We start from the raw sequence: 19794 nt of genomic DNA, 5'->3' as shown, positions 1-19794 counted from the left end.
AACGACGTCGACTTTACATGAACTCATTTCGAACAGTTAGGTTCGGCTCATGTAAAGTTCGACGTTTGACCTTAGTCGAATATCTATTTCACTGGTTTAGTGACTTCACTCTGTCTGTGTATGGGTATTCTTATATTACAAAACTAACTGAAAAACTATTTTTTGTATGCGGAGTTTGCTTGTTGACTAAGACTTGAAGAGAGGCAACAAAGGAAGGTTTCTATTGGTGCGCAATCTCATCCAGGTGAGCTTACGCACGCACTCTCGGTTATTATTAACCAATCAGAAGCATTTGTGTTGCATTGCCAAAAGTTCCATGATGAATTCCAAAATGGAGTCGTATTTCGAGTTAACCTTTTCAAAATACGTCCTGAAATATAACTTTACTTTAAAAAATTCTATGTTACATGTACCAGAAAAGCTTCCTCTTGCTCTGTTAGCAGTTCAAATTAATAAAAACAAAGCATAAATTCAACAAAAGTAAGCGAAATCGGTGTTGTCTTAATTAGTCACCAGCCGCCATTTTGATTACCGTGTGACATTATGAAATAGGAGACTGGGTCATTAGGAACTGTTCGCTTTGACAAATAAACCTTTGCGCGCTTCGAGGCGAGATCACCTGGATTGCCATTCTGTAAATTGCACCAAAAAGACTTTTTCAGTTGTTATGGCTTCTTCACTAAGATGTTCGATGAGTCCAAGCCAAATCCCTACCTCTAAAAGTAATGGATTACTTCGCGGCAATTTTGAATCACAAAACAAAGATGCTGAAATGACGACCCCACGCGCGCTAATTGAGAAATATCCTAAGTTGTGGAACTGTCCATTAAATTATCTAATTTATGTTGTCAAATTGACTTGTGAACCGTAAATATAATAATGCGCAATTTCGTCTTTTAGTGTCATTTTGCGACTAAAGGGTTGTTATCATGGATCTTTCAAAAGTTGCCTTCTTCTGACACTAAAAGGGATTCCCATGGCATGCCAGCAGTATCACTGCCATTCGGCTGGCACCCAAAGGGCTTCTCGAGTCACTCGTTCTATTGCATTGTTCAGCTCGAAGTAAGCTACTTGAAGGTCGTCGTTGACAATAGTTTCGTCGAAGTAGTGACCATACTCCCTTTCCATAGCTTCTCCGGATTTGATCATATCTTGCAGATCGTCTTCCTAAAATTTATGAGAAAGCAAAATAGTTTGATTCAAGGGGTTTTCTTTGCGTTATCATTTTTTCTCCCCGGCCTCTACCGTACTCAACATGCTAAATTCAAAATTGGATTTGTGAGTGATCCGATTCTTGCCTTTGACCAATTGAACAGCCCGGACAGCGGTCCGATCAAATTAGTGATTTGGTTTTTGTTTTCCCAAGATTCTTCTGCCATTTTGGCAGCCTCTTGCTATACCTCTCTCACTGAGCCTTATAATTTAGCGACAGTGATGGTGACGGCTTTCCGACCGTTGACAAAAAAAACTTTTAATAACCTCGTGGTTCCTTGGATTGTTGATTTGGTGTAAATTTTTTATCTTGCCTCGAGACGAAGGCAATCGCATATTCCGTTGCACCATCAAGCTACTGTGCTTCCTTTTATCTTCCAAAAGACGCACCAGGGAAAGGAGACATGCATTTATTTAACAAATCCCTTAAGGCTACACTTTGGTAGGCATGGCTAGCATGCACTCCTCCGGTGTTTCGATTTATTTTTCTTCCAGGTTCTCCAGTTCGACCATTAATGGACTATTTCGACGATACAGCGGCCATCTTGCCATGGACCAAAACAAAACAAAGATGACGGAAAATATATAGAGTTTCGTGAGTTTTTCTTTTTTATGATAAATGTGATTGATGTATGTCGTCTCGATTCATCTTTGTGTTGAGTTGTTAATATCAATTGATGTCATTCAGTTACTGTGATAACAAAGCTTTATTTGCTCCAGAGACGCCTCATATTGGCTTGCGATTCAAGATGGCCGCCGTGTTGAAATAATCCATTACGGAAGTCGAACCTTATCAGTCATTTATTAGTATATGGCTTGGGAGAGGTAATTATGAGTCTCTGGCTTGGGATAGACTGATCAATCTCTTTCTGTGTGATCGACGTATAGATAAAGTATACCAATACAAATTACTATTGCTCAAACATACCTTAAAAGTTCGTAGATCTTGTTTCTTATCACCCTTCTTTATCGTTACTCGGGTTGAACGCAGTTTTTCTAACGGTGGTGGTTTGATGTAGATGATGTATGGCTTGTATTCTTTCTGTCTGAGAATCTTGATTGCCTGTACATCAAATTGTTAATCAGTTCTATTCAAATATCGGCATGAGGTCGTAACCATTCACCATTTTCCATACATTGATTCACTGGTCAAACACAAAGCGCTCAAGCGAGGCGCCAAAGTACTTCCAAAGGATTATTCAAATTTGAACCTTGCAACCTTGACTGAATGCTTTTTGCTTGACCAGTGAACCGATGTATGGAAAATGGTGAATTGCTGAAGAGCGACTGTCGGAAAAAGACTACGCCAGCAGCAAATATGGATTAGTCACGCTGAAGGACGTCACTGCAAAACTAAGCCGTGTCATGAGATCTGCGGTTAAAAACTTTTATGCCCGCCATATTACAATAACTCGATGTGTCACTGTTGTCAAGTGTTATTTTTTTCTTCGTTTTGTAGCCTGAAAATCTATAATTTCAAGAAGAAAAGTGACAGCTCAGTTTTGCCCATTTGTATTTTCTCGATTCTGATTGGCTAGTTTTTTTCACTGGGCCATGGTTCCATATATGGTCTGGGGACCGTCTCTCCCCTGATCCCTTGGGGCTAGAACGTTTGGAATATTAATCGGAGTTCTGATTAGTTCTAAATCAAAGATGGTGGTTTATTTATTTTTGGCATCTGGGCAAAGCTAGGTATTGCATACCAAAGAGCTAGGGGTTTGGCGCTGGGAAGTGAGTGGATTTTGGCTGCCCTAAGCACCCATGCCATGTAAGAGAAGACAAAGACACATACCTGTGGCTGTACTTTTAGAATGCAGATTTTTCCTGTCTTCAGGACTCGTTTGATGGAGTCTATTGACAGTCCGTACAGACATTTCTTGTATTCACCAATCTCGATGAACTTGTTATTTTGTTCGTAGTTTTCCATGGTTGTCCTGGATACGAAGCAGTACTCTCTGCCATCGGTTTCGTAGGCACGCATTTTTCTTGACGTATCTAGAAAATGTTCACGTCATTATTTCCTTGACCGTTGGGCTCTATTTCTTCATTTCAATTGATCTTCAATTTCGAAAAAATGGGGTAATTGAGTAGCTACTGTATGTCATGAAATCATAGTGAAACCATTTAACTTCGACACGATACGGCGGCCATTTTGCCAAGGGACAAAACAAAGCGAAGATGACGGAGTTTCATGTGTTTATTGCCTTTCTTTAAAGATCCAAGATGGCCGCCATATCGTCGAAGTAGTCAAGATTCGAACACAAGAAGCCCAAGCTAGGATTCTGTGGTGTTTACTAACACCAGGGGTGGAGGGAGGAAGAGGTTTTATACATACGGGGCACTGCTGCTGCAAATTTTTCGTGGTCACTTGCCAACAGTCTTTTCTTTAATTCATTTCTTCCAACTCCTCTTGGACCTAAAATCAATTGCAAAAATAATGGTCACAGACTATTAAGTCTAAATCACTATTTTACTATTTCAAATCACGTGTCTTTTATTATTATTATTATTATTATTATTATTATTATTATTATTATTATTATCTCTTTTGATTTGATTAATCTCATAAACCGAATCGAAATATGGCGACCAATTAGAATAACTATCGTTCTGGACTCACTAACGACTGACTAGCCTCCTATACATGTGAAAATGCTTTTATGTTTCCACTTGAACACGAGCCTAGTCAGTCGCCATCAGTGCAGAACAATAGTTATTCAAATAGGTCGCCATAATTTGATTCGGTTTATAATCAGCCTTCAGGTGCAGGAAAGCTTGAAGAAACATAATAAAGTCTGGGGCCAGGCAAATCGAAATACATAATTCCCCATGGCCCATTTGATTTAAGAGGGATTCCACATCGGTCTGCTGCAGAGCAGGAGCGTTAACAAGACAATACTCTAGTTTCGAGTTCTCTGTTGCTCAGGGTTAACCTCGACTTTGTGCAGAATAGTCACGTGTTCCAGTAAAGGTCCGTGGAATTTCAAAGTGTTTGTATTGTTGAAGTTGTGCATTCTTTAGTTTACCATTGGTATTTGTGAATATTTCAACACTGATTCGAGGCTAACCCTGAGAAAACGAGTCTGTAATCAAGGAACACATGCAGCGGTCATTTGGAACTCGAAAATAGCGGACTCCACGTACTTTTGCTGGCCAGGAAGAAAAGAAAAAAAATGTCTGTTTTGTTTCGATTGTTTTTGTTTTGTCCCACAAATATGGCTGCCACCAATCTCCTCTCAGTACCAAAATCCAATTATTTTTTTAAAGGTTCGTACAATGGTATTATACACTGATGCAGAAGTTCATAACTAGTTATGAACTTCTGACTGATGATATTATTTATAGAAGGAATTACCTATCAGCAGTATGGGTCGCTGCTTGTTGTTAGTCGGCTTGTAATGAACTACCTCTTCATACGTTAAGATGTTCTCAGCTTCTAAATCTGTGTAGTGGAATATAAATACTTGTTCTTTAGATTTTATTAGTCTAATCGATTAAAAAAGGTATTTACATGCATTGCAGCATAAGGAGGAATATGGAATCCAAGAAATACTGTAACGCTTTCTCTTGATGCAAGATTTGCAGCTCCATCACAGCTAGATTGACGATAGAAGATTGAATAAAATATATTGTACTTATACGCCGGTATACAAACAGTAATACCATGATTACCTCGGATTCTTTTGTCTTTCGAGGGCTTTAGAAACCCGAATTTCCCGCATGCATAGAACATGAGGGAAATTTAGAAGACAAAGAAATCCTTTGTCTTTTACTAAATTTCCCTGTCGCTTATATTAAATGTAGGCAAATTTAGTAAAAGACAAAAGATTTCATTTTCTTCTAAATTTCCCTCATGTACGTTCTATGCCTCGTCTCCCTCAGGGACAACTCAATGCCCCTGCAACTGAATCGCTTACAACGTATCCTATTTATGATATTACTGCACGGTTTCCATGTGGGACGCGTTCTCAAATCTGCGCATGCTCAGTCATAAGATAAATTGAAAATGACAACTTGTTTTTAGATTCTATTTTTGTTTTATTCCACACATTTTCCCTCGTTATTCGGGGAAATTTAATCACTAATTTCCCTTGTGCCATGGTATTACTTATAAAAATAGCTGTTTTATTACCTGCAAGATTGTTGTCAGGGTCTCTTTTATTTTTTCTTTTCATTCTTCTTCTTCTCTTCAATTGCATGATGAATCGAACTACACGCACCAATATAAAGAAATAATCACGTATATTCAAGAATGACTTCGGTGTATTATTTATTACTGGGCTACAATATTGGACAAAATTATTTGTTACAAAACCGCAATTACTTCATTTCGGTTTTATAACTTCAAATTAAGAGTCTCTCTGAAAGAGTCCCTTCGCTCCCTCTATCCAATGTTGTATCTTAATGGTATGCGCCGAGATTAATCAGGGGAGCCACCAGAATAACAATGCTCAGTGAGGAGGGGAGAGGTGGGCTGTGTGAAGGAAGCACCTGAAAAGCGGCAAGGACATTCAAAGTCTGTCATGAAAAGGGCAATGTAACACGAATTTTGCCCAAAATTGTAGCCAGATAAGTAAGAAGATACCTATCTCATGAAAAGTCTGCAAAATAAATCTAAACTGCAGAAGAACGTATTAAAAAACTGAATCACTTAATTCGGTAGCTATATATACTAAGGTGGTTGTCTTTTGGGAGGTGCTGAGAAAAGGGGGAGTCCGTGAAATCACTTGAGAGTGTTTTGAAACATCACGGCAACCACGACGCACCCACCCCCAATTCGCCCTCTATGTCCCCCATGGCGGACAAAATATATTTAAATCTAAAAGAACACAATGCTTTGGTAAGCCACATTTCCCTTAATTTGATAACTCCATGTCAAGCCCGCCTCCCCTTTTTAATTTTCGGCTAAACGAACGTCCGATACAAAGATCTCATGTGTCACAGTAATTGCAAGATGGATAAAATACTTACTTCCATTCTTTTGGTTTAGGTTCTCTTGCTCGGAACTCAACATTCGGTCAAATAACACGCGCCTACGAAGAACAATATGTTGGGAATTACCAGCATTAGAAGACAAGAAAAAGCACAAGAAAGACAACTTTGACAAAACAAACATACTTCTCTTGAAACTGTTTGCTGGGGATTAAACCAATCGCTCCTCCAGATGATCCTTCTTCTTTTGCCGCCTTAAAGAAAGCCAGAAAAAGATTGCAATGCAGTCAGTACACAATATAAGACTAGCGTTAGTGCTTTCCCATTTCAGACCATTTGTCATTCTTCTGATAATAAGATCCTTTGTTCAGTGAGAATGAGTTGTATTCATTTGTTTTTATGAATTTAATCTATAAAAACATAAATAAAAGATAAAAACATGAGAAGATATATACACTAAAATGTATTTTCTCGTGTTTTTCTGCCGTTCAAGAAAGAATGAAAAATACTCGAGGGAATGACACGTGGTTTGAAATGGGTAAACATTACGTTAAGAAGTAAAGTCTATTTGGTTGGGTGGCAAAGGCCCTCTGCGTAAATCAGTAAAACCAAGATTAAGTGCGTGAAAATTGAGCACTTTTTGCGTTACTAAAAATGCGTAATTAAAAACGCGTACTTTAGGAAGTTCTTGGAAAAGTATGAAAGACCAGTATTTTCCACCCTGCATGTTAGCCATCCAAATCATATACGGATTTTCATTGCTCCACAGGTAGCCCAAAACAAACAAAAACAGATTTACCTGCCACCAGTTTGAATCATCCTTGCTGACGACTTGCAAAACATCACCTTTCTTGAAGACTATCCCTGCCTCTTTACAAGGGATGAGATCATCTTTCATTGGATCATAATCGAATAGGGCACGCAGACGAATCTGTTTAGAACGAGTATAATGGTTCTAAGTAAAAAAAGGAGTAAAACTGATGGACCTTACACTCAAGGCTGCGTGCGCATTGAAACTTGACAGGGACAAAATCGAAAAAAAAAAAGATTCTGGGAATATGCCTGCGCAGCTAATTATGTTTGAAAAATAAAGTGCGCAAGGCCAATAATATACCTGGCACACTTTTGCCTGTTTATTGCAGGTTTGTTACTTAGGTCCCGTCCACACTATGCCGGATAAATTTGATTCCGCAACTTTCACACCGAAACCGAAAAAAAAGTGAATTTTTAGCCTTCCCGCCATGTTCCCATGACAATCATGACGTCATAGTATTCGAAAAATTCCGGATACGAAATGTTCTCCGTCCACACTAATGCGGCTAGCCGACGGGGCCTTAGTTATTTCCTGTGCTTCGAGGGTTTTTCTCCGGTTGTGCCAATTTTCCTCCCTCCAAAAAAAATCAACTCTTCTAACTTTCACTACGATCAGAGAATCAGGGCGCCAGGTATGTTAGTCACTGGCTGTCATTTGCTACCCTCGTAAAAACAAGGACGATTATATTCGTGATAAAGGCGGCGAAGCATGGAAGTATAATAACTGTATCGTGAATAGAATAAACTGCCAGACCAATGTCTATTTAGTTATAATGCTGGGATGAGTACATAAACCATTATCAGTCACAGTCAAAATGTATAATACAGTGCTCAATACCAGATGATCGAGGGCATACCAAAAATGAAGTTTGAAAATTGAAAATGGCGCTTACTTTACTTCCGTTCTGCTGCTTCCTATCCTCCATGGCTGGAATAACCTTGAGCATCACAGAACCGGAAGTTTTTTCCTTGATAAAAATGAAATGAAGAACGACAATTAAAATAAGATATAACACGTGAATCGGGTCATTTCTTTATAATTTAAATAATAGTGTTAGATGCTTGCATGTTGAAAGAAAATTTGGATTCTGTCTACATCTAATAGCCCCTTAATATGCAGCCCGCAATGTCCTCCACTGGTCATAAACGTAAAGCGCATTGGGCCGACGTTGTATAAATGCGCTATAAGAACCTCCCATTAATTAATTAATTAATATCTATCTGCACTTTGACATCATTGCTTGTTTATAAAGGGGACGTTGCAGAGTGGCGAAGAACGACAAGAATTTTCAAGTTTCGAATTCTCTGTAATACAGTTTTGGCCTCGATTTCGTTTGGAATATACGTTGAATATTCATGTATTCTAGTGAAGGACCGTGAAATTTCATGTTGGCATTGTTGGAGTTGTGCATTCTTGGTTAGCTTTTGTTGGTATTTGTGAATATTTGGATACTGATTCGAGGCTAACCCTGAGTAAGGTCCCGTCCACACGTATCCGGAAATTTTTGTATCCGCAAATTTTTTTTTTACGGATACGGGTTGCGTCCACACAGGTCCGCAAATTTTTGTGTCCGTATCCGCAAATTTTATGAAAACGGAAACGTGTGGACGGTGAAAACGATTCGAATACGATTAGAATACGCTGCGTGTGGACGCAAACGTTTTCGTATCCGCAAAAAAAAGTTTGCGGATACAAAAATTTGCGGATACGTGTGGACGGGACCTAAATGAGTCTGTAATTAAGGACTGAACACATGAAAGGTAATTTGGAACTCGAAATCGGGCTTTATACAACTGTTCATCTGCCTGTATTTTCAATGGCATAGGATACGTTGAAATTACGTTGAATATTCATGTGTTATAGTGAAGGTATGGTAATGTTGGTATCGTTGAAGTCGTGCATTCTTTACTATACCTTTGAGAATGTTTGGACACTGAAACTAACTATGCTCTGCAGCTAAATTGATAGCTCTGCGTGATATGTCTGATTTTTAAACATTTTATACGGTATTTGGTGGCTATAATTACATTTATTTCTAAGTTCTGAAAAATATAATTTGTTACTTTTTTTTTTGTATTAGTGCTGTTTTGTCGCCATTCAACGACCATAATTCTTTAGGTCAAAAAAAATGTTTTCATGTTCCTCTGAAAGGTGTTTTTTATTTCAGTCAAGATGTTTCGGCCTGCAGTACTAAATTCTAAAATAATTTGAGTTGAATTCTGAATGGTTTTTAGAATAAATTGTCGAATTCGGCAGATCAAGGGTATTCAAGGGTTAGTATGATAAAGTCAAACTCGTGCAAAGCAACGACATATTAGATGTTTTGAATAAATTGAAGGGGCAGGTGCCGTATCATATAAAGATTACATACCCTCCATCAGACATACAAGTCTCGTATTACCCTAGCTAAATCACCTTACCATAATGTCTACAACTTCATCAGTGCTTCTCCCGTTTACACTGGTTCCATTAATCTCCTGGATGACGTCACCAACGTGCAAAGTGCCTAAAACCAACCAATTAATGCAGATAAAAAGCCATTCCATTAAGACAACTGATCTACTTAAAGCAACAAGATAACATATGTTTTTTTAATAATCCCGGTTAGATCACTTTGTATTAAGACAGGATGAGGTTAAATCTGCATTTACGCAAGAAGCGAGTCTTATCCTCTATAAAACTATTTAGCTTTGGCATAATGTTTTCCTATTTTGGAGCTACGTTTTATTCCCTTCCGTAATCATGCGAATACACTTGGATTATTGAGCGCGTCTTTCCCTTGATTCGAGGCGGTTTTCTTCGAATCCGTCACGACAAAACCCTAACACGCTAAATTTCGATTCCGTGTGTTAGTTAGGTGTGCCAGAGGTTAATAATTTGAAGTTTATTTAAATGTGCGTCGCTTAAGTTTTAATTCACATCCCTCTACGTTTCATCAGTGTCAGGCTGAATTAGTAAACCAAAAAACATTAGTTTTCATTAGTTAAAGTTATAGGGTATTTTGCAAAAAAAAAACGTGTTTTGTCTTGCTTTTCTTATAGCGTTGTCGCAATACATGTAAACCTTTCCATGTCAGATTCAGTTTCATGTTCGTTTTTTTTCTGCATTCGCGAACATCGGCTGTAACCGAGGATTAACGATGACGTCTTTCCATCCACCTTTTGTAACTTATTCTAAATAGGGATTTTGACAGAAATACTTTCACAGGAAATGGGATTTGAACAAAATAATTATGCAACAAAGCATGCACTGAAAAGCACGAATGAAAAAGGACTAGGGATAACTATTCTTCGTTTGCAAGGCTTACGTCATCGCCGCCATGTTGGGTATTTATATAACAAAATGTTTCTCATTAGCATCCTTTGTATGTTAGCCGGACTACTCATCATTGATAAATCATAATATTTTTGCTCACCATCCTTCAAACCTTATCGATAACTAGCCCGCGAAACAACCTAAAGGGTTTTCAAAGGCATGGCACGGCTACTGTTAACTCACTGATTGACCAAATTGGATTGAATTGTAGCACCTTATCTTTTGAGGGACGAAAACCGGAAAACCGAACAAAACGTAACAGTTTTTATTTTTTATTTTTTTATTTTTTTTACAAAACACCCTATAACTTGGATTAAACTCTAGATTAAACTTGAATGAAAATGTAAATGAATGAAAAAACACAAATCATGGGAGAAAACCTAACAAACTCTATTCACATGTGATGACGGGTCTGGGAATCGAACCGGAGACTCCGTATCACAAGTTATACTGGCTTCTTGAATTAGTATTATCCTATATTCATTTCTTACCACTTCTATCGACAACTCCTCCGTGCAGTATTCTTGCGACAATGATATTACCAGTGTCTGGTTCACGTAAAACTGTGGCTCCCTGCAGAAGGGAAAAAAACTTGGATTAACTCTTTGTTTCTGAATGTTATTTGAATTATTCCCGGAAGGCGAAGTGCATGGTTGTCGGTAAATATTCACCGATAATTACCGAGACTGAGGCGAATATATAATTTTTTTAGTATAATTTTAGTATCAATATCAGAGAAAAGCCGATTTTTTAAATTTTAATAATTGCTTTAGTATTTTTAACACTAATAAATGAAGCCATGGAAAAAGTTTTTTGTTCAAATTTCATTTATCTCTGCAAGTGGCACAAATCGATCAAAGAGCGTGCGTGCTTGCGTTATATTTACCTGTAGGTGAACATAGCAGCATAAGACGTTAGTGCTAAAAATTAGTATTAGTCTAACGCGTTTAGTGCGAGCACTCTAACTGAACAATATACTTACTAAAGGATCATTTCCACTCTTTATCAAAGTGATAAACTTGACAGGCCCTCCTGTACCATAAGCATCCATCAATACTGGTGTAGAATGAATGTATGGAGACGAATCTTCGGGGTTTTTAGAGGGAATGTCATCAGCAGCAACTCGATCATGTGCTAAGAACATAGCCTTAAATCGAAAACAAAAAGAGAAAGGAATGCTTTCCCATACATTTCATACCACCTGTCATTCTCTAGAGTATCATTTCTTTGTTTAACGGTTGCGCATGAGAAGACACGTCAAACAAAAAAAAAATTTTCAAAAGAATGACACGTGATCATGAACTGAAATATCTGAAGGGAAAATATTGCGCCCAAGCTAAATAAGACCTTTTTAGCTTGAGCAAAAGAGAAATTAAAAGAAGAGAAGAAAAATTAGGAGGTCAAGAAAAAGAAGAAGAAGTTCATGAACGGGAAGAAGAAGAAAGTTGAAATTCCATTTTTTTCTACAAAGAATTAGTAGACAAATATCCTTCCTCATTTTAAAGTCCAGTACGCACACGTTTGCCTGAATGTGGTAAATATATACAATCATAGTATACAGCCGTTTCTTCAAAAAAAAAATTAAACAAAAAAACAAAAAAACCCGGAATACTATGGAATGATGCATACTAAGTAGTGAATTTCAAGACCGAAATGCATTTTGGGAGTTATGTAATATTGACTAGAGTAAAATAAATAATGAATATTTTGTTTGTGCATTCCGTCCAAAACAATATATTATCTACACTATAGAGAGCTATTCAGTATTCGACTTTTCTTGAATTATATCAAATTGAGCTGATCCTCAAAGTATATGAAGCAACTTATGCAGCTGCAAACCGTTGAAAGACGGCAGAAAAGAGTCTTGGACGGGATTTGAACCCGTGCCCTGGCGATTCCGGTCCTATGCTCAAATATGAGACTTCAAGGACACGTCAGTTAGGTTTTTTTTCTTTTTCTTTTTTTTTTTTTTTTTTTTTTTTTTTTTTTTTTTTTTTTTTTTAATTAGCTGTGTGTTAGACGATAAAAAAACAAAAAAAAACAAACAAAAAAGGAGTCGTTTGTCAACGAAACTATTAGTGTTTCCTGATTTCCGTTAAGTAACTAGGGGGTCCATGGCAGTAGGAAACAAACGACCACGCAAGAAACAACAAATGACAATATCCTAAATTGAAATCCCAGCACGTTCTAGCAATTAATCGGTAATGTTCGCTAAGGAATGAGTTCTAAAAATAGCAACAACGGAATCGCAATAAAATGTAATGAGGGTAAATAAGGAAAGCCGCTTGAAGCCCAATATTAATTTTTTATCGTTATATCATTCGATTGATGTCGGTTAACATGACTGAAAATCTAAGTTGTTTAATAGTCCCCTGCACAGTTCCCTTCGCCATCTTGAATGGTATCCGTGCCTTTGCCTCGAAGCGAGACGAACGGCGTGAGCTTTCAATGATAGAGACCTTTTTTAACACCTTGGAAAATTATTCACGTCTCTATCATTGGAAGCTCACCTTTCGTCTCGCTTCGATGCAAAGGCATACGCACGGCTACCTTTCGAGATGGCGCGGGAAACTGTGAAGGGGACTATAGTATGTGTGTTATTACGTACTGAGTGGTATATGAAAAAAAATAGTAAACCGGGTCAGACAGTAAGTTTATTTTCATACTAGCTTTAATTTCTTTAACGGTTCTAGTGTTAGCACAAATATTTTCTGTTTGGTACCCCGCGTCCTATTTTCTACACCCATCTTTTTCTATTCTCGTTTGAAAACTTTATTCTCAGAAGTTTTTAAGTCTACCTCGAGTTCCAAAATTAGAAATACGGAACAACAGTGGCACTCAAATGGCTTTTCCCAGACAGTTGAAAGCGATAAAAGTAACCGTTATCCAATCGCACCAGTGCAATGCGATTCCTACTCACACAAAATTCGCTCTAATGATCAGAACTAAAGTACTTCCACTTAGGCAGATATATAAATGCCAATCAACTGAGATATCAGTTAAGTGACTTTAATGGACTTTTCTTTTACCTTGAAATGAGGGCTGTCCAGAATATTCTTCAGTTCGTTAATATCTTTGTTCTCATCTTCGTCGCAACGCTCATCAAGCTCTTCACAAACCTGCTTGAAATAAGACAATTTTATTTAATTAAAGATTTACTGAATGAAAAGAGAGAAATTAAAGAAGGAAAGAAAGAAAGGAAGAAAGTTGCAGTTACAACAACTATGATACTAAGAATTATACACTGAACAATATATTCAAAAGATTGATGAATAACACAAACCATTATATATATACAGCCATATGCTTTGACCCTTTATATATACATACAAGTACTATATCAAAAGTATATGAAAAATATGCGATATCGTCCCTGATGTTTTTTCAGATAGCCCTAGTTATAGACAACTTGAAAAAAATATCAGCGATGATATTACATATTTTTTTAATATATATATTTGAATATACTTGTATGTATGTACAAAAAGATCGTAAATTTTGCATTATGCTGTATATTATATATATATATTAATTTATAATTTTTGCTAATTTATAAACCATATTTAAATGAATTAGTGTCTATATAACATTTTGGTACAAATAAAGAACCCAAATAACGGTTTCCGTGTTCTCATTGAAAAAAATTCTTCCCGCCTATTACTGAGCAAACACCAATCAGTAATCAAAGAAATCGCTATAAGTCGTTCTTCCAGTAAATGATAAGTTTCTTAATCAAGTTCCTTTTCCTAACCCTTAGATTAGTCTGTAATCATAAAACACAGAGGTAATTTGGAACTCGAAACCAGTTTATTCCACACTGTTCATCGATCTGTGTGTATTTTCAATACCATAGGATAAAATAGTTATACAATGTGTTCTCTTGGACATAATGAATATAGCACTGTTCTAGCTTGAAGGCTCGATCGTGTCAAGAGAAAATGAACTGCGAGAGAAGGAATCCCTGCACACTATCATAAGCAGTCCTTGGTGCTATTTGTGAAGTTATTCAGTGATGTTATTTTAAAAATTACTTGTTTTTCTAAGCCGTTTACTCCGATTCCTCTCAAGAAAAAAGTGAGCAAACAGCGTAGAGAGCACGCAGTATCAGAAAATTGACGGTGGCAAATGTGATTCTAAAAAAAGCTTCAAACGGTGCCTAGTACCTATGATGGTCACAAGCATGAATACGAGAGATTTCTTCTCTTAGTTTATTTTCTTAGTTTATGTGGTAGCATGCATAGCCACCATTTTGGTTAACTTTGACAAAAGATTTGGTTTTAGTGTCTTTTGTCATGTCAACCAATATCGCCGCCACCGACATATCTTTTCCTTTTATTCTCATAGGAACTAAAAGTTTGACGCACGTACTCACCTCTTGAAGAAGATCTGAGGCATTCCTGTTAACCGGCTCCGTTTTGATTGATTCCGATATGGTGACTGCACTATGAACCTATGAAAAGCAAGACTTAATTTGATTGGTTATACCTGATGTATCAGCCGCGACCCGCAGAACACTATAATTCCGCGGGCCAAATGGCGTAACAGCAGCAGTTGCAGCAGAAGTAGTTATATAGTCGTAGCAGCAGTATCAATAGCAGCAGCAACAGTGCTAGCAGCAACAGTGCTAGCAGCTGCAGTAACAGTCTGTAAGAGTAGCAGCAGAAGTAGCCTTATCAGTATCATAGAAAAGAATATGAGAAATTTGTCACCTTTCTGTCCAGCTGAGCGATAAACGCGGCGTGCAAAGCATGATTGGACAAAATGACCGGCCCCATAAAGCTTAAAGGAACAAAGGAAACATGGCGGTAAAGTGAAATTGTTTTTTTTCTTCCTTTCCATATTTCTGCTTCTTGTAGGCATGTATACTATATTTCATAGGTGTATGAGAGTACTGTACTGCGGCTGTAATGTAACAAATTGAGCTGATCTCATACTCAAGTAAATATTTCTTATCGGGCCGATAAACCCACCTAATGTGTCCTTGAAGCCTCGTATGAGACTTGGTAGCTCAGTGCTTAGAGCATGGAACCGGAATCGCCAGGGCACGGGTTCAAAACTCAGAATTTTTTCTGTTTCTTTCAATTTGCAGCTGCATAAGTTGATTCATATACTGTGAGGATCAGCTCAATTCGATATGCTATATTTTAGTCAAAAGAAAACAGAAAAATACGCAAAACTTGGGTTACAGTACGACCTGGGAATAAGGGCCGGCGGCAAAACAGCTAAAAGCGCTGTGATTGGCTAAAACAAAATGCACCGCTCAGCTTTTTTCTTAAGTTTAAATATTCCGTTTTTTTTAAAAAAATTCACCATTTGGTTCCTGAGTTATAATTTTTTAAATTAATTTTTTTCATAATGGCATAGCAAGGGTTCTGATGTACTAGCAACTACGTCTTACGTTTTTTTTTTCGTGTTCATTATGATATTTGGTTTATGGTCTTTTTATAGTTGATAATTGTGAGTGTATGTGAAATCACAGAACACTTTCCAGCCTCCTTAAAATAAAGCTAACCAAAGATACACACCTGCAACTGATGACAAACGAACTAAATACCTTAAAAAGGGTCTGAAATTCCTGGCTGTTGAAGTAGTTGTTCAAGAACATGAAGTCGTCTTGTTTGTTGTCCAGTTGACTTCGTATCTTCTCGAGACACGAGATCAATCGCTGGAAAGCTAAGCACAGAAAATACTTGTTAATAATACTCAATTTGTTGTTTTCAGATACTATTCATCCGTCTCTCTCTCTCTCTCTTTCTCTCTATTTAGCAATCATACGCCGAAGGCGAAGTGAATATCGGGAAATATTTACCGAGACGCGAGTCTTCGAGCGGCGAGGAAAATATTCTCTATATTCACTGAGCCTGAGCCTGACTTGTGTATAGAGTAACTTATTTTTATATACAATAATTCAATAAAAACAAACAAACAGAAACTTTTAGTTTGCGTGACAAATTCACGCAAAACCTTTAGCAAAACTTTTAGGCCATACTTCGTTGCCTTTTTAGTATTGATAGGAATGGCATTTACTTTCATTTTTTCAATTTCCTCATCGGAAATTGTAGCAAAACGATTGCCGGCAGATGCCATTTTGTTGCCGACTCAATATACCGAGATTCAGAGGTGAATATCGTACAATATTCACCTCCAATTAACCAATGAGCGCGCGCGTTCTTAGGAAGTACACAAGTTGGTGTATATGCTAAATATATATATATATATATATATATATATATATATATATATATATATATATACACAAAAGTATATCAAAAGTATATTAGAAATTATGGGATACCATCTTTGATATTTTTTTAAGAAAGCCTAGTGATAGGCAACCCGGAAAAATATCAGCCATGATTTCTTTGAAATCAATTCATATCTATGAAGAAAAGAGCCTTGGCAATGGCCAGGACAGATGACAAACCTTTCCTCGTGCGACAAAGTTGTAATATGAAAATTCCAACACGTATTTGCTAACTATTAATCCATCAAAACCAATTTAAAGACTTAGAATTAATAAAATCAAACCAGGATACTTCAGGCCCTTAGGTATGCTTGTCATTAGCTTTTATCTCTTTATTCCGGCGACTAGGCAGACCAAATCCTGTATAATATTATCTTTAAAGCGTAAAAAAACATCTCGTGTATTTTTCTTCGTAAAGAGATCGCCTATAGAACGAAACCTGTTTGTTTTCGTAAAAAATGCAGTTATAATAGACGATTTTGTTGCTGACTCAAAATAAAGGGTTTTGAATGAGGCTAGCTAGGTGACGATTCTTGACAAGTTTCTCTTGGGACAGCGCGCCATTCATTATGGCAGATGGCCAAATTTATCTAACGTTTCCGCAACTACGTTCACTAAGCATACTTTTGAATAATCAGTTCGTGCAAACATCATATTTACCTAGATCTACCATTTCGGGATAATTTTGTTTACCGTAGGTCGCCATGGTTTGCTATGTAGGTCTTACAGACGCAGAGGTATTATGCCATAATGTCATCTCTATTTTTCTGCTCAACTTTTTATATCAAACTTTGAAAAAACAACCGCTTTCTCCCTGTATGGCCGAGATGTGGGCTGTCAAATACCAGAGATTAAAATGGCTATTCGTCTAAGTTTCGCCAGACTTGTTTTACAGACGCGGACTAGGTATTACGCCATGTTTAAATGTCATCTCTATTTATCTGCTCGACTTTGTATATCAAACTTTGGAAAAACAACCTTTCTCTTCATACGGGATGTGGGCTGTCGAATACCAGAGACTAAAATAGCTTTTCGTCTAAATTTAGTAAGAGCAGTTTTCTTCTGAAAAGCGGTTGAAAGTTTAAGCTTTATTCGTTTACCAACAGCAGCTTTCGATTTTATGATTCTTCTAGTCTCCAGACGAAAGAATACTTGCTTTCAACCTCTTATTTTCTTTTCTGTCGTCTATATTTTTCTTGAGGAATACGTTTCTTCAGCTTTATGGGGCAGTTTAGCGTGTAGTTTTGAGTAATAAACCCTCACGAGTTTGCGATATAACTAAATGATTTGAAATGAATAATTGAACACTATTATTAGGCTTTGGCTGGTTTATTTTCGCTGTCAAACCCCGATTGTCACTAGAACCATTCATTTACGAGCTCTTTTTTCCTATGTCAGCTGCTCTTTTGTCACTAGTGATAGACATGAGGAATAAACGATTTTTCCATTATCAGCGACGGTCTATTATTCCTTACGCCTTGATATTCTATTGAATATTTGACGTAAGTATAGTAGTTTAGTTTCGTACAGATAGAGAAAGAGCCTCTGAGATCCTGAACCATTAAGGAAAATGTGTATAATTCGGCATTTTTTATGCTATAAATTTTCACTCCAAACTCTCAAGTAAAACGAGACAACATGCATGTGGACTACTCAACTAAAATATCTAAATTATAATTCACAGCGTCTATTTTTTTTTTTTTTTTTGTTCAGGTCGCTGCTGTTAATGGCCTACTGCTCTAAAATCGGTTTAATTCTTCAGTTACCGGTTATATTTTTCTGACAAACAACTTCGTAGAATAGCCTTAGGACTGATCCTTTAGGTACGAAGCTTTTATATATATATATATATTTTTTTCTTTTTACTAACTAAAGTTTTCTAAAATTCATCAGTTTGAATTTAATTAATTCAGGAAAAACTTAGAGGGATAAATAAAGATTTGGCAGATGGTTCGATTCTATTATAGAAAATCATAGTTCCAGCCATAAATATCATGTTTAATCATTGCGCATACGATCGCGGGTTTCTAATTAATTTGTATGTAACATTCGGACGTGAACCAATTACGATCATTCTCGTTCGGTAAAATGAAATATTTAACGTACGAGCGCCATAACTAAATAACATGGAGTTTTGCCTACGGTCATGCCGAGACATAAACACTTTTTGTTTTAATTTACTGGCTGATATTAGGACGAAACCAAAGTCCGCAAATTGACAAGTGGTTGAAATAGAAAGCCTAGTGAACTGGGAGCTCTGTGTTTTTTTCAAGAACATATAGAGAAGACTGAACTATTTACGTATTCAACGATGTCAATACTTATCCCTCGGTAAACTTGCCTTGACAAGCCAACAGCAAGATTTTCTAGGTTATTTTCAATCGTTGGATTCTACCATGGCGAACGGAGGCAGCTTTGAGACTCGGTTGATCAGTGATTTTGGATATATGGGAATTAAATTCAAACAAAGGGCCGGGAAGGTTGTTAAGCGGTGAAAAACATATGTACTTTCATATGTTAGTGTAGGATCGAGCTAAACAGCTCATATAAAGTCCCTCAGTACTTACAAGGATAAGAAGCAGCCATTATGACGATAACGTTAGGATCAATTCATTGAAGTTTCTCCTTGAAAATATAAATCCTAGAAGATTTGACAAGAATTTTTTCCCGCATCTCCGTGAGCGTCTAGTTGTTCGTGGTAGTTATGTGACGTCGAGGCGACTACCAAAACAGCGTGTAAATGAACAGTCGCATTCCATCGCCAGCAAAAACAAACGGAGAGAAAGCTTCTGAAAAGACTGGAGTTTTAAAGCAAACAAATTCAAACTAACTGATTTGTCCGTGTCGCTTTGTGCACATTGTTTTCCTATGACAGTGTGTTTACATTAAAGTGCCCAAAGATTATGCAAAACATTGCAATCTAGTTAATCTGAGGGCAATTGATTTTAATCTCTTCGTCAAGTGATTTAGTTTTTCTTTCTAATAAAGCAATTAAACTTAGAGGAAAAAAAAGCTTTTAGAAATTTGACTGTTAATAATGTCCCACTGTGTGCAGTTGATGGATCATGGGAAAACGGGTTTCGGCGTTCGCGGCCTGCTGGCGTCTTACGTTAAGTGATTGAAAGCTTTTTAAAATCCCTTTCAAATGAAAACTTTCTCGAAACACGCAATGAATTATTGTTTTTTGTTTGTATTTTTGTTTGTTTTTTTGCCAGTTTTATTATTATTTTGCTCAATGCTTTCTATTGACCGTTCTTTCGACAGTGCGTTAGCCGGG

General features: G+C 37.0%; 1 protein-coding gene across 3 annotated transcripts; it reads right to left on the bottom strand.

Moving 5' to 3' along the window:
* Nucleotides 1–364: 364 nt before the first annotated feature.
* Nucleotides 365–19372, bottom strand: LOC116294689 (MAGUK p55 subfamily member 7). Of its 3 annotated transcripts, none has more exons than XM_031702339.2 (17): nucleotides 19085–19372; nucleotides 15828–15946; nucleotides 14646–14723; nucleotides 13303–13395; nucleotides 11256–11420; nucleotides 10765–10846; nucleotides 9379–9464; nucleotides 7851–7925; nucleotides 6944–7075; nucleotides 6331–6398; nucleotides 6184–6245; nucleotides 5345–5422; nucleotides 4568–4654; nucleotides 3548–3628; nucleotides 3005–3207; nucleotides 2141–2275; nucleotides 365–1167 (listed from the first exon to the last, which is right to left on the bottom strand). In XM_031702339.2, the coding sequence occupies exons 1-17, from the start codon at nucleotides 19101–19103 to the stop codon at nucleotides 994–996; spliced, it is 1737 nt and encodes a 578-aa protein (XP_031558199.2). In that variant the 5' UTR covers nucleotides 19104–19372; the 3' UTR covers nucleotides 365–993. The 3 variants fall into 3 exon arrangements, with proteins under 3 accessions (XP_031558199.2, XP_088892860.1, XP_088892861.1); XM_089036734.1 differs by lacking the exon at nucleotides 19085–19372 and adding an exon at nucleotides 17178–17346; XM_089036735.1 differs by lacking the exon at nucleotides 19085–19372 and adding an exon at nucleotides 17178–17341 and having other exon boundaries at nucleotides 13303–13392.
* Between the last annotated feature and the right edge of the window lie 422 nt (nucleotides 19373–19794).

Source organism: Actinia tenebrosa, unplaced genomic scaffold (genome assembly GCF_029948245.1).
Source record: "Actinia tenebrosa isolate PJP-AT-01 unplaced genomic scaffold, QUT_ActTen_1.0 PGA_scaffold4__44_contigs__length_22323623, whole genome shotgun sequence".
Classification (NCBI taxonomy): domain Eukaryota; kingdom Metazoa; phylum Cnidaria; class Anthozoa; order Actiniaria; family Actiniidae; genus Actinia; species Actinia tenebrosa.
The sequence above is the reverse complement of the archived record's forward strand: the minus strand, read 5'-3'. Positions and strand labels throughout refer to the sequence as shown.